Source organism: Morus notabilis, unplaced genomic scaffold (assembly GCF_000414095.1).
Source record: "Morus notabilis unplaced genomic scaffold, ASM41409v2 Scaffold948, whole genome shotgun sequence".
In the NCBI taxonomy this organism is placed as follows: Eukaryota; Viridiplantae; Streptophyta; class Magnoliopsida; order Rosales; family Moraceae; genus Morus; species Morus notabilis.
The window spans coordinates 73729-87978 of NW_010362042.1; the positions used below are offsets into that span (position 1 = coordinate 73729).

General features: G+C 37.9%; 2 protein-coding genes across 4 annotated transcripts; both read right to left on the reverse strand.

Moving 5' to 3' along the window:
* Nucleotides 1-226: 226 nt before the first annotated feature.
* Nucleotides 227-8388, reverse strand: LOC21401126 (DNA-directed RNA polymerase 2B, chloroplastic/mitochondrial). 3 transcript variants are annotated; one of them, XR_002902449.1, is made up of 20 exons: nucleotides 7308-8388; nucleotides 6683-6889; nucleotides 6457-6590; nucleotides 6307-6373; nucleotides 5809-5867; nucleotides 5136-5253; nucleotides 4895-5008; nucleotides 4626-4757; nucleotides 4129-4545; nucleotides 3732-3782; nucleotides 3151-3221; nucleotides 2916-3000; nucleotides 2470-2622; nucleotides 2311-2385; nucleotides 2129-2218; nucleotides 1987-2034; nucleotides 1754-1868; nucleotides 1564-1667; nucleotides 1114-1406; nucleotides 227-596 (listed from the first exon to the last, which is right to left on the reverse strand). XR_002902449.1 is itself a non-coding variant. In XM_024167503.1 (19 exons), the coding sequence occupies exons 1-19, from the start codon at nucleotides 8196-8198 to the stop codon at nucleotides 1296-1298; spliced, it is 3042 nt and encodes a 1013-aa protein (XP_024023271.1). In that variant the 5' UTR covers nucleotides 8199-8388; the 3' UTR covers nucleotides 979-1295. The 3 variants fall into 3 exon arrangements, 1 of the variants encoding a protein (XP_024023271.1); XR_002902448.1 differs by having other exon boundaries at nucleotides 227-784; XM_024167503.1 differs by lacking the exon at nucleotides 227-596 and having other exon boundaries at nucleotides 979-1406.
* Nucleotides 8389-9943: 1555 nt separating this feature from the next.
* On the reverse strand, nucleotides 9944-13361 carry LOC21401127 (protein ABHD17B). Its single transcript, XM_010100986.2, has 6 exons — nucleotides 12759-13361; nucleotides 12622-12658; nucleotides 11999-12235; nucleotides 11850-11897; nucleotides 10376-10821; nucleotides 9944-10241 (listed from the first exon to the last, which is right to left on the reverse strand). Exons 1-6 carry the CDS (start codon nucleotides 13055-13057, stop codon nucleotides 10169-10171), a joined length of 1140 nt encoding a protein of 379 aa, XP_010099288.1. The 5' UTR covers nucleotides 13058-13361; the 3' UTR covers nucleotides 9944-10168.
* Between the last annotated feature and the right edge of the window lie 889 nt (nucleotides 13362-14250).

The window sequence follows — 14250 nt, forward strand, 5'->3', positions numbered from 1 at the left end:
AATGATTACCCGCCTATTATAAATGTATGAATTTAAGATTATTCCAGGATTTTTTTTTTGTTTATTATTTATTTTAGATCTTAGTCTCAATTACGTTTAAAAGAAGTAATAACCATATGTCATAGACATTAGGCATAATCTACTCCTCTGACTTTTGTGTCACAAATACGGCAAAATGTAAGATATTATTCCTTACCAAAAAAAAATGTAAGATATTATTTCTGCGGACCAATATAATCCGAATCAGTCTGTGACTTTTGGGATTTTTACAATAGACATGTGGATGATGGTAAATCAACATCTTTTGACGTACCACATAAGTAATTTTTATTCCCGTACAACCAAAATTGTGCAATAAGTAACAAGAATAATTCATCAACTATCATATGTAACAAGGAACTTTGTCAAAGCTGCGCCTGTTTCCTTGCTTTCTTCCGCTTGTCACAACTGGTACACAATCTTCTTAAATCCTTCTCTCATATCAGTAGGCTCTCGACTTCTCTCTGCGGACAGTCCTTAGTCGACATTTTCTCTCTAGTCAATACTCTACCCAGCCTTGTCGCCCTGATCCATCAAACTAGATTTCCCTGTAAAATCTGCGTTATTTCGTGAAATTTCTGGTTATTCTGTGATTCGAGATCCATTTCTCAGATCTGGTTCTATCTACTGTCAGTAAAGCTCCAAGTCACCATGATACCCTGCTCTAATAACCCCCTTAAGGTCATACTTCCCTTAACAGTGTTCCAAAAGTTACATGTGACCAACACACTACATCACCAGTTCCCTGCCAACAGCCAAACACAAAGCAACAAGCTTGACGGATAATACTTATCTTAGAAGTCGGTAACAAATTTTCGTGAACATCCCGATGTTTCTATGCTATCCAGTTTATGAAGAAACCAATTTGAACACAATTTGAATCTACGATATGAGTTGCTATAAACTCTCTTTAAGTACTATGATTCTTTGTTTCCCAACTTCTAGTTAGAAGCTTGATCTATCTTTGTCAGATGTGGTAACCACATTAAGAAGTTTGTGTGTTCATCTTGGCGGAACAAGGGTGTATGCACCTACATCCGAGTTCAAGGCTTTAACAAGGAATAGAAGTCATACCTCGGGTCACCTTTATAACTGCCTTCAACATACAACTGATGCGATATAGCATGTTTCTGTGAGGATCCTCTTTGCCTCTATTTTCCTTTACATGCTTGTCAATGGAAGTGGACTGGATTATTTGAGATGGAACATCACCAGAAGCATGTGGCATCTGACATGAGGACACACTCCTGTGTTGATCAGTTGAAGAAATATGGCGACTCTAACACATCCTTTAGGTCAAGCTCACCCCGTTCAGGCAAAGGGGGGAAGGCCAGTCCGGGGAAAGATTCTTCGAATCTCTCCAATAACTGGACATAAAACAACATTGGATTAGATTGAGTGCCAAAGATGACAAGTAAAAATATTTTCATCTGGCAGATTGCAGATTTGATTCTTTGAGAAGGCTTAAAAATTTAGCTTAGATCGATACATTTGTCATGAAATTTCAAGGAGGAGAAATTGTACATTCTCCAGGATTGGAGTCTTGTATAGTTCGACAAAATTCTCTCGCAGTATCCTGTTCATTTCATCCACATCGCATGCATGTGTCCAGTATGAATCATGAACTCCTGTATGGCATGCCAGTAAGTGGTTATTAGAAGTGGAACTGGGGAAAAGCAGGCAACAAACAAAATAGAAGCCAGCAACAACTAACCGGCAAATGTTATGCCTGCCTTTCTGCAGGCTACCGCAGTCATCATCATATGAGAACCATCAAGGGAGTGGACAAAATTTGGTGGGAATGCGGTTCTCTGCCTCTTGACCATGACCTATCACATGAACAAAATCGTAATTTGCACCAAGAAAGCTCATCAGAATAACCATACAGATTGGAGAAAGAATCATATAATCATAGAATAAAGTATAGAGTTCGGCCAAAAATTACACCTTCTCTGTTTCTCGATGTACTGTCAAAACCTGAAGTGAGGTTTTGATCTGCACAAAGTTCAAAGGAAAAGGGATATCAGTGACTAGTTGATTCCAAGGATGATCACATCTGACTTTTGTTGGAAAGTTTTCCAGCACTCACAAAATGCCTCCCTAGTTTACGGTATGGTTGAACAACGGGAAGCCCAAGCGGAGTTGTCCACTTCACTGGCTCATTCTGAGACGCAATAATCTGTTCATATTCATGATTGACCGTTAGATATTCATTTTTATAGAAAAAGTAAATGAGACTATTAAACAAAAGTTATAAAATTAGTTACAAACTTTTGCACAATCCCCAAGCCAGCTCATTATATAGCGTGCAGCTTCAAACATCTCCCCTAAAGCAGTTAAGGTGACCTGCCCATTATACAAATCTCGTAAGCACAGATAAAATCTTAAAGCGCACACACACACACATGCAAAATGGACACGGTCTCTTACCTTAGCAGCATAACAAGCACAGCCAAAGAGGTCCTTATCATCCAACATGAGACCTCGTTCCTTCAACCTCCTCATGATTTGATCCCTAGCACCAATATAAGTGACGCCATATACTGAAGTCATCACTGTTTGCTTCACCAACTTCCTATCCACCTAGATATTGTCCACCACAAAAGGGGTCAACAATCAGATACAAGAAATCTGACTAGCCACCAAGTAATTGTATTTTCTGAATTCTTCATGCCAAGTTCCCCTTCTAGGACCCTAAACTGTAAATGGATCTTGTAATTTTTTCATACAAAAACTTTGTTTTGATTGATATCCTATCACATCCTTCCAATTAAGAACAAACAAAGAAAAGGGAAATTCAAGGTAAAATCAACTACTCATAACCAGCATCTTTTTGATATTTGCATCATAAGAGTGTGTTGAAGTTATCAACAAACCTGATTAATTAATGCTTTTGCACGCAATGCATCGGGGAAAACTTCAGGATCCTGCTCTGCATCTCTACGCATTATTTCCAATACCCTGCACTCCATGAGTGACATCTAGATTAGTAACTCACAATCAACTTCTCTAAACGAGATCAGTAAACAACAATCAGAAAGCCCAAGGTAAGATAAAGATATTTCTCATTTATTAATGGTTACCATTTCCAAATATCCATTAACACCTTACCTTACAGATATTCCCGAGTAAACATCTGCAGGTTTCTCTCCCGCAACCAAATTAACGGAAGCTGCTCCCAACTGAACGAAACAATTCAATCAGAAAAAGTGCAGAAATCTGATATAGAAGTTTGCGATTATCTGCTATGAAAATTTTATGCAAAAACCACAGGGAGTGAAGCAGCTTCCCACAAAATACCAGAAATTCATTTCAACAAAAACAAAGATTTGGATCAAATTACTGCTGAACAAAGTATTCCAATTGAAAAAGAGAGATGTACATCTGTCCATTCATTTGATCACTTTCATAAACTAATGAAAATTAGGATTCGAGTTTTGGATATTGATACAGAAGAGAAAAGTCAAAGAACTTAACAGTTGAAACAACCTAACAAAGACAGGCAAACTGCAGGAAAACAGACAGCAAGATAAACTGGAAAACTCTTAGTAGTAATTACTTAGAGGGTTATACCATTCCATTGTATCTGACTTTTATGTTTTACAATGCAAGCAGTTGGTACAAGATAAAGTGAAAAGTTTAATAGATAAAAAGTGCTGAAAAACTCCTTCTTTCCTTGAAAAGGAAATTACCTTGTCTCTTCCTAGAGCGGCATAGTGTTGTAAACCATTGCAAGAGCCATCCTAGATAATCAGAAAGATGAAACAAGAATTAAACAGGAATATCACAGAATGTTACATTAATATCTGTGAAGAAGAACCATAAGACACAAGTCCCATAAAAGCTCAGGTATTCAAAGTTCAACAAAAGCTACAAACTGGAGCAAAGTTTTAAACTGCTATATGCATTAAATACGTGGAAACTGCATGTCAGACCTCTTCTAGCTCGGTGGACATGACTCTAACCTTCTCAAGGACTTGGGTCAATCCCCCATAAACTAAAAAACCCCTATCGTTGAAGTATCAAGATAGAAATCAAAGGTAACACAAAAAGAATTCCGGAGAGCACAATGTATCTAAATTAAAATACCTGATGTACATGGACGTGAGAAATAAATGTTTCCGGAGAAGAACTTCTCAAAGCGTCAGAAAGGTTAATGCACACAGCCAAGCACTGAAATGGATCTTCTGCATTCAACCACCAACGCTTTCCTTCTATTGGTCTGTCTGCAGAATCAAATATTTCATCCAAGTGATTCTCAACAAATGCTATTCGTCCCTCATGAGATAATTTGTCCACACCACCAGCATATAAATTAGCCAGGTGAATTTTCAGCCAACGCAAGCCTGATTTTCCCAGAGGACGTCCCTCTGCAAACTCCAAAATACCCCGGCACAAATCTGAACCAAGATGATTTAAGTGTGGATGCATAGGGTATGCACGGCCTCGAAAGTCAACATTGTGAGGATAGTAGAAACCTTCTTCGTCCTTCATTTTCCTTGCCACCTGCTCCAAAATAAAAAGGGTTGCCACCAATTCTTTTTACGCATATTTCAGTTCTGTATATGAAGTGAAATAGCTCTTACCGACAGTTTAAGTTCTGTGTCACACCGCTGAGAATGTCTCTCTCTAGTCTCTTTCCTCACAGACCTAACTTCCCATTTCCATTTCTTTAGCAGTGCTTCATCTTCAGTATCTGGTTTCTCTGGTAAAGGAACCTGTAACGAAAAAAGTTAAACAAGGAGAGTTCCAAATCAATAGTTTGTAAGTTAAGCGGATATATTGGGATACACATTCATTTCTAAAGTGCGTTATAACTTGAGTAACAGAAGAGAGAGAACATAGAGAAGCTCACATCATCACGATCTACCAAATCACCAAGACGGCCTCCACCAGCCCATATTCTCTCTACAACATCGAGAACCCTCTTATTAATCCTCCATTTGGTATGCCCAAGAGTGTCCAAGGCCTAGCAAGTAAGACCCCAATGAACGTCAAAAGTTTAGCACAAGTCTTCAATAATTCTTCATCAATACTTAGTTTCGTGCAGGGTTCTCATAAAGGGAAAAAGTCATGCAACACTTGCATCTACAAACCTCAAAAACTGGTTCCAGTTGCTCTCTTGGGGCCTTTTTGACAGCTTCACGCTGTTGTCTTACTCCGTGAGTACGCATGAGATAGGATGGTAGGAAAAAGTGCCCTCCTTTGTCATAGCTGGGAAAAAAGAAAAGAATCATCAAGCCACCAAAGAAAGAAAAAAGTTTATGAAGAATCAAAAGGAAGAAAATATGAAGCTTTGTTTCTGCAAATTTTTAAGCATAAGTTTTGAAAAGCCTTTTCTTTTTTTTTAAAAATAATCTTCTCTGCTGATTGGCCCACAACACCACACATGGAACTGAGTCGTTGACAATCACTCTTTGAATGTGAATGCTTTAATAAGTTGCATCTATGATTGCAACTCCCATGATATCTTAGACGAAACAATTGAAAGTACTGAAACAGGCACCTAGTCTATTTCTATTTCAATGAGGTTCACCATTTTCACGTCTTCATACCTAGGAGAAATTTTCAAACTAAATGATGGTCAAGAAGTAACCTAAATTCACTTTTCTGTAAATAAAATTTTTTATAAACGCAAAAGAAACTCCATAGTCCATACTATCAAATTCAAAGCATTGTCGGAACCCCTAATCTATATCCTGATCCCTGATCAAACAAAACAAATAAATAAATACATGCAGCATCAGTAGCACAAAACTTTTAACATACCCTTTCCACTTGATTGGGGGTACCAACATAGGCATGTAAGGAATCACCACGTGGTTTGCCTGTTAAAATTAAAGGCATTCATTAAAATTTGAGCAATGAGAGAGGGAAGGGCAGTTAGTAAACCATCATACAAAAGAGAAGTAAATAACGAGAAGAACAAGAAGGAAACTAGAGGAACACACACATACACAGATATAATATATATATATATATATAAACAAACAAACAAATATGAATAGGAGAACTATTCTAGAAAAGCACAAGATGTGTTCCTTTTCCAAAAAAAAAAAAAAAAAAAAAGAGCATGAATAATTTTATTCCCCAAGCATTGAGAAAAAAAATGATAGCTCTCAATCAATTCCAAGGAAATATAATAATTTTATTCCCCAAGCATCCAGACCGTGAAGAGCTCAAACAATGGAATAAGTGGCAGCTGTCAACATGCAACTTCAATTGTCTCAACAGTAATGGAAAGGAAAATACTGGGGATTCACTTACAGATTTCTCAAGGCCTTTGACAACTAGAGGATCACACTGAATGAAACCAAATTTTTTGCCAGTTTTTCTGTGAAAGGAAAAATTTTAGAAGCACTAGTCAAATTGATGCCAGGAAAACGTAAATCAATCACCAATCCAAATTTATCTTACTTTGGATCTTTCGTCAAAGTCTTAAGTGTGTGTACAAATGCTGGTCGTATTTCAGGCGGATCATCAGAAAACTGATCAACAGGAGGTTGTATGTAAGCTGTTTGAATCAACAATTCAATCAGACGACTTCCAACCTGAAAAGTATAAGAGAAAGTGTGACGTCGCGTAAAGAATGTAAATCAGTAACTATTAACCTTTCACCAGAAATCACAAGGACAACACAAACCTTAGCCTTGATGCTTTGGCTCCAGGGTTTCGAACCATCCCATTCGTTCATTGTCTGTCTCAATGCCCGCAGTTTTTTTTGTTTCATCAATTTGGTGACTCTTTTCTTCAACTTCTCTTCTACCTTGGAGCCAGGCTCTCCTCTATTTTCCCCATCTTTACCAACTTTTTTATTTTGGGACTTTTCCAAGAATCTTTGTATTTTAACCTGCTCGTCCAAAAAGCAGTGATAGCGTTATGAACAATAATAGCTATGAGGATGACACTTCCAATCTTAGAAAGAGGAGGTAAGATTCAAAAGTGCCTTGACATGTCCTTTATTCTGCATCGAAAACCAAACTTATCAAGCTCTGAAGTAAAGGAAAATTCATAATTTGAGTGAACCAAGTTCACAAGTATATTATCATGCCCAACAGAGTAACTGGGTGTGAGAAATATTCATTGTGTTGGCACTACCGTGAGAAAACTAGTATTCCAGAAAGAAGAACAAAAGGCTTGTTAAAAAAAAAAAAAAGGACATATTATGAACTACAATGGAAGAGGAAACTTCTTGTCCATTATCCAACCAAATATTAAGGCTCAAAACAGAATGACAATGAAGAAAACGAGCAAAGCCAAGTTTAAACCTCCTGTTCAATGGCATCTCCAATCAAAAGAGAAGCTTGAACAACCCGGGCAATGCCATACTCGTCTCTCGACATCAGCAGCCCCGTCAACTTATGCATCGTGATGACCGCCATCATCTCCGGCGACAACTGAGCAAAGAACGGCGAGCACATCGTCCTCTTCTTTCCCTCCCGGTACAGCTCCTGCTCCTGCTCAATGGCCTTCTTCAGCGGCTCGAACCAACCGAGGAACAACGACTTCATGTAGGGCAGATTCGGCGCCAGCTTCTTCGAGCACATATCCATCAAAAGCTCCCTGTACTCCGCCGCCGCCTTCTCCCACGCTTCCGTCTCGATCTTCACCTGCCTCTTCTTCAGAAACTCGTACCTACTCTGCCCCATTCCTCTCGCAACCGCCAGCCTCCTCTGCTGCCAATGCCGGACCCGCCTTTTCTCCTCTTTCCCCACATCCTGCATCAGCTCCTGAAAGTCCTCATCCACCAAGACGTCTTCCTCGACATCCGTCGGAGACGAGACCGCCTCGGCCACGCTCGAAAATCCCCTGGGGCAAAACACGCTAAACCCACTCGGATTCCTCAAATTCCCAAAATCAGAACTTCTCACAGATACTTCTCCACGAGTTAAGCCCGGAACCAGCTCGAAAGGCCGAGACTTGAGCTTGTTAGGGAAATTCGGTTCCGGCGATTTCTCGAGAAAGTGCCGGGAAGCGGGAGAAGAAGACTGAGAACTGAGACGACAACAGCGGGTTCTCCAGAAGGCTTGCTTGGCGCAGTTTCTCCACATTGGCGATGGTTCCGCGGGGAAGATTAGGGCTTTGCTCTCGGATGGTCGGAAATGGCCAATTCCTTCGCTGAAATTTGCGGGGATTAGAGAGGGTTTACCGATGGACATTAAATTGACGTCAAATCTGAGAGAAATTCAATGGCGGACTCGAAGATAGTGCGATCAAATTCAGAGAGACTCCGACGAAGAAGATGATACATGAGAGAGAAAGAGAAGAGAGAGAAGGTGAAATAGGGACTCTGTGAAGTCGCCGCCTTAAAACCCTCCTTAAACCTTGTCCACCTTTCCTTAGGGCCTTTCCGTTGGGATTTTCTCTTCTGGGTCTCGAAATGGGGTGAGTCTGCGATTTTAGGTCGAAATGAGGCAGTTATGAAATTTTAGAATCTTTTGGGGCCTGAGTGCAATTTCGGATAATTAGTAAACACTCTCTGTGCGCCGGCTCCCCCTACTATTGGCGTGGATTAATGAGCTCTGATTAGGGAGCTCAATTAAACAGTTCTCTCCTATATTTGCTTCTTTTTTTTCTTTTTTTTTTTCTTTAGACATACTTTCATATAGTTAGAAATTATGAAAAATCCTATCAATTTTGAAAAATTTTTGAAAATTTTTCCCTTAGTATTATTAGTAACTACTTCGAGAACAAAACATTTGGGCCTCGTTCATTTCACTGATTTAAATTTTCAATTTTCAATTTTTACAGTAAAAAACTCTCAGAAAATGTCACATCTAACTTTTTCTGTTACAGTGAAAAAGCTTTCAGAAAATGTCATATCTCAACTCGAATTGAAAACTCGAATCCGCGAAGTGAACAAGTCCTTAATTTCCCACATGAATTTAACTGCTTTCTTTTTCATCTCATGTTTCTTTTTTTCTTTCTTTACATATTTTCTCACGCCAACACCGTCGATATCGGAAGGAGAGAGCGTGGAAGAAGAGGGTTGGAGAAAAGGAATGAGGAATAAATAGTTGTTTGGATTCATTTATACAACTTAAAACTTGGTAATCTCACTTTAATAAGCGTACATTTGAAAAAAAAAAAAAAAAAATTGCATAATTTTTCTCTTATTAAACAATCAAACAATTGTTTCTATTATTTTTTTTAAAAAAAATCTCAAAGACAATTAACATTAGAGCATTTATTGCTATCTAAAACGTTGTCGTTTATTAATTTATACGTTGTCGTTTCTTCTTTCATTATTTTCGTTTTTTCATTTTTCTTTGTTTAGCTTTATCGTCTTCCTTTTCCGCGTCGTTTTCTCTTTGAATTGTTGTCATTTCCACATGATGTCGTTTGTTCATTTAGATGTCCTTTGTCCATTTAGATGTCGTTTGTTCATTTAGATGCCGTTTGTTCATTTATCATTGACGTCTTTTATTTTTTCTTCGGTTTTGTTTATACCGTTTCATTCTTTTTACTGTCGTTTTTTGGTTGCTTCCTTTTTGCCGTTTTCTTCTTGTTATTGCTTCACGCTCCTTGTTGTTTCATTTACTATTGTTGTTGCCCTTTTGTCGTCGTGTCAATTTCTCATTTGTCATATTGTCACACTTCTGTCGTTTCATTCAATATTGTTGTTTCCTTGTTTTCGTCATTTCTGATTTATACTTCCGTTTTCTATATTGCTGTCGTTGGCATTGTTCCTGTTTGTTGTCTTTCTTCTTGTCGTTTTCCTTTTGTTATTTTCCATTTAGTTTCCTTCTTATTTTCTTTCTTCCATTGTTCTTACCGTCCTTGTCTAAATATCCAACTGCAGATAGATAATCACAGAAGCATTGAAACAGGCAAGTGAAATAATAATAATAATACACAAAAAAACAAACAAACAAACAAACAACAGATAAACGGAGTAGGAGTTCACTAATAACTTGGGGTATGCACATTTGAGAAGAGAGCGGAGCAGGGTTAGATTTATTAAGTTGGAAAATGCCAAATTGTGATGCACAATTTTGCTTTGATAATTAAATTTCCTTTCTTTTTTCCCCCCGTATAGAAAATGAAAACATGGCATTTTCCCACGGCCACAATAACCAATCATATAAATTAAAGTACACCGTAATGCGAACTGGTCTCTTGTCTTTCTTCAAACAGCAGTTGCTGTTGGCTTGAAACAGTCTATATTGCATAATCCAACTGATCTCACCATGGAACCAAACCTGCCAAACATAAATGAACATTCAGGAAAACCAGGTTGCGATATTAGATAAATGGAACATCGGCCAAGATTATGCATATTTCACAAAGGGGAAACATAAACGGAGAAAAGCTACTATTCAGTTTTATTGCTAACCGGTCAATGCTGTTCCTCGCTCTCTCCGGTGGGTCTAAGTTGTTATTTGCTTTGTCAGGACGGTCCACTCTCTTTCTTGATCTCTCTCTCTTATCGGTGCTGGCTGTCGACTTCTCTCTGCGGTCCATGCTTATTCTAGGCTTCTCTCTTTGTTCAATACTTGGCCTAGACTTGTCTCTCCGATCTGTGCTGGATCTAGATTTCTCTCTAACATCTGTGCTGTTTCGGGGGAGTTCTGATGGTTCTGTAATTTTCCCAGATCCAGTTCTCAGTTGCGGATATTTCTCAATGGCCGATATGAACTTCTTGAGATGCTTTATGTACTGTGGGTAAAGCTCCAAGTCACAATGATTTCCTCCTTTAACCCATAATGGTTCATACTTCTCCTTACAGAGCTCCCAAAGTTGCTTGCCATGGGACCAATCCACCACATCATCAGCAGTTCCCTGCCAACAGCCAAACACAAAGCAAAAAGCTGGACAGGTAAATATACTTCTGAAAAGTTGGTTTATATGCTATCCACAGTATAAAGTAACAAATTGAACAATTACTTTGTGGGCTGGCAAGTGCCAGACTGTAGTACAGGAATTAACATTTATATTAGAAGCATTATTTTAAGAGGTTGTCTTAAATGCAAATTGAACAAACAAAAACTTCAATCACTTTCTTCTTTAATACCCACTTCAACTTATACTACCTACGTTCATTCTCAACACCAAATCTGAGCAGGGCCAATCAGTTCAAAGGGCCCACATCAACTTAACATTCTCGGACGAAAGTATCACCCATGAGTCTTCCGCCATTAGAAAATTTGATTCTGGGAAACTTCATAAACATCCATAAAACCTCCAACCAAAATATAAACTGTAGGATAAAATGACTTTTCGGAATGGGCCAGGCATTCAAGCAACGATTGAAAAGTTGACTTTTCGGAATGGGCCAGGCATTCAGGCAACGATTAAAAAGTGGCTAACATTGTGAAATTTGGCAATAACCCAGGGTATCCAAACGTTACCTTTATAATAACAACTTCGTATAATAAGAAACTTAAAAATGTTTGATTCCTAAACGGTGCACTTGTAGTGTCCCACTATAACTATAAACCAAATTGGAAAGCTGCTTTTGCTCACAAAATCATCTGACAGTCAAAAATAGTCAAAAATAGATAACGGTGTAAACAGATAATTAAATGCACCTTCAAAAGGAAATGAAGCGCGTAAAGGTTTTGCACAAAGGCTACAATTAAAGCAGAAGAAAGCAGACAATGCAAGTGCCGGTAAAAGCAAAACAGAGACAAATGGAAGTAAGTGTTGTCCATGCATCTATCATGTCTTGCAACTGCCAATTTAACCATTATGTTAACATCAAACTAGCACTCCAGAATGTGATTTTGTATTCACAAACATGTCACTTAAGCTTCCCTTAAAAGGGAAACAAATCCGATATAAACTAGATTAATGAGTAGGGTGCTTACGTGAATCACCAGAACCGGACAATTAACAAAGGGTATTTTGTCAATGTTCTGCACCACATACACAAAAACAATCATCAATACATAGTTTTTCCAATATTCTGTAGAATAGAATATCAGAAATCTACAACTTAACAATTAAAGAAGAAAACCTTATAAATGTCAAACCAATATGTCCGTTTCACGGGATACATGACTCGGAGGCCAGACATGATGGGACTGTGGAGAACCAGAGCCCTCAATCTTGGTAATCTAGTAGCCAAATCTAGAGTGGGTCCACTACCAACTGATTGCCCATATAAGATAATATCCTCCTCCTTTGCCCCATACCTCTCCACAAGGCATCTATACGCAGCTTCAATATCGGCATAAGTGTTCTGTTCACTAGGCTGGCCAAAAAGGAAAAATGTTAGTTCAACTCTCTTCAACAATCTCAGATTCATTTTTAGTAACCAAGTGGCTAATACTCACAACGATCACAATTGTAAGTTTGAATCTCACTGTTTATGATTCTTTTAGGTTCCTCGCAAGGAACATAAAAGAATTAAAATCCCAACTCCAAAAGTCACCTTTTTTCACAATTTGATCAAACAAATGAATGATCGTGATAATTATTAAATAAATAAATGATCATAACAAAAACAAAAAGTTAATAAATTTCTCTCTCTCTCTCTCTCTCTCTCTCTCTCTCTCTCTCTCTCTATATATATATATATATATATATATATATATATTCCAACTCCATCTCCGAAGCATCCAAATCCAAATCACGTACCTTCCCAGAAGACTGTCCATATCCCGAATAATCATATCTACAGAGAACAGAAAAACGACACAAATTTCAATACTTTTCGCATACAAAACAAACATAATAAGATTCATATTGAATCTAAAAAAAATTTGGAAACTAACCCCAACAAGTTGACTCGGAGATGAAGACTCAGCTCACTAAACAACTCGTACATCTGACCCAGATCAGCGGCGTTGCCGTGCGAATATAGCAAGGTAAGCGACGCCAACGGGTTCTTAATATGCACCGCAACGACGTTGTTTCCTCGCTTGGTCAAGAGCTTCAAAACGTCGACGTTTTCCTTGGTAGCCACCCCGGTCATCCTCAGCTTCCCGGTCTCCTCCTCCTCCAATCCGTACGACGGCGGGCTCGGCGGAAAAAACGCGAACTTCGCCGCCATTGATGACGTCACCGCCCCCATTTCAATCCCTTTTCCCCCCCTTCAGATCAATCTGGTCATTCGAAAAAGTTTCGAATTTTTTCAATTTGAATTGAAAGACGACAAATCTCGGCGGTCTTGTTAGAAGAGTGTTTGGCCGGTGAGAAAACGAAGGGACAACAAAACGTTGAATCTCTCTCTCTCTCTCTCTCTCTCTCTCTCTCTCTCTCTCTAGGGTTTGGATTTTGGTTCCAAGAAGAATCCCAAGGACCGTTGCTTTTTTTGGCAAACGGGGTTTTGTTTTTTGGGAGTTTTAGAGAGAGAGAGGTTTTTCCGGCGTGGAAAGGGAACGGAGCACGTGTGAAATGATTAAAGTGGGAAGGGGAAGAAGGCTAAAAGAAAGAAAGACTGAGGGGGTAGCATTTAGCTGAGGACGATGTATGATAGGACATTAAGTATAGATGGTGCGGGGGTCCGCCACGTGTCCTCGTAGGGCAATTCCTATGATTACGATGTCCCTCATTTTTTTCTCTTTGATCTTTGATGAAAGTGATTATAATAAGTTTAGAATTGATTTTAGAATGATTTTATTTTTTTGTATAAAATTAAAAATTAAAACATTTTTAATCTTAGATAAAAATTATTTTTAAAAATGTATTTAGTAGTTTTATTAAGAGATTATTTTTAGTATAAGAAAAAATTGAAACTCCGTTTAGTTATATAATTTTTATTTTTAATTTAAGAGCACTTTATTAATTCATTTAAGCTCACACCCACTTACCCAAAAAAAAGGCATCCCTCCAAAACTGAAAATGAAAAACGACTTAAATTCATTTTCAGTTTTTAAGTCATTTTACACTAAACTGAAAACCGTTTTTGTTTTCGATTTTTTCACCTTTTTTCCTCCAAACGTGTTTTCCTCTTCAATCTCTACTTTTTTCTCAGAAAACGTGAAAAATGAAAACAAAATTGATATTAAACACGCTCTATGTGTTCTGTTCTATCCAAGAATAAAAATATCAGTATTGGTAAAAATATCGGTACTCCAATTCTATAGAAATGTCAGAAAAAATATTGATATCGATGGAATTATTAGAAAATTTTATGGAAATGAAGAAAATTTACATTAGAACATATAATACTTTCAGATAGCATCAACATTAAAAAGATACATAAATAAATAAGTTTTACATAAAAAAAAATCATACATGTTACATTTCTTAATACCAAAAAGA

Coding starts and splice junctions, on each gene's coding strand:
- LOC21401126 (XM_024167503.1), bottom strand. CDS start 8,198: ATGTCCATCGGTAAACCCTCTCTAATCCCCGCAAATTTCAGCGAAGGA. Junction 3,222..3,731: donor CCGCTCTAGGAAGAGACAAG/GTAATTTCCTTT, acceptor TGTTTCGTTCAG/TTGGGAGCAGCTTCCGTTAA. Junction 2,219..2,310: donor GGCTTGGGGATTGTGCAAAA/GTTTGTAACTAA, acceptor GAATATGAACAG/ATTATTGCGTCTCAGAATGA.
- LOC21401127 (XM_010100986.2), bottom strand. CDS start 13,057: ATGGGGGCGGTGACGTCATCAATGGCGGCGAAGTTCGCGTTTTTTCCG. Junction 12,659..12,758: donor CTCCGAGTCAACTTGTTGGG/GTTAGTTTCCAA, acceptor TGTTCTCTGTAG/ATATGATTATTCGGGATATG. Junction 11,898..11,998: donor ATTGGTTTGACATTTATAAG/GTTTTCTTCTTT, acceptor TATGTGGTGCAG/AACATTGACAAAATACCCTT.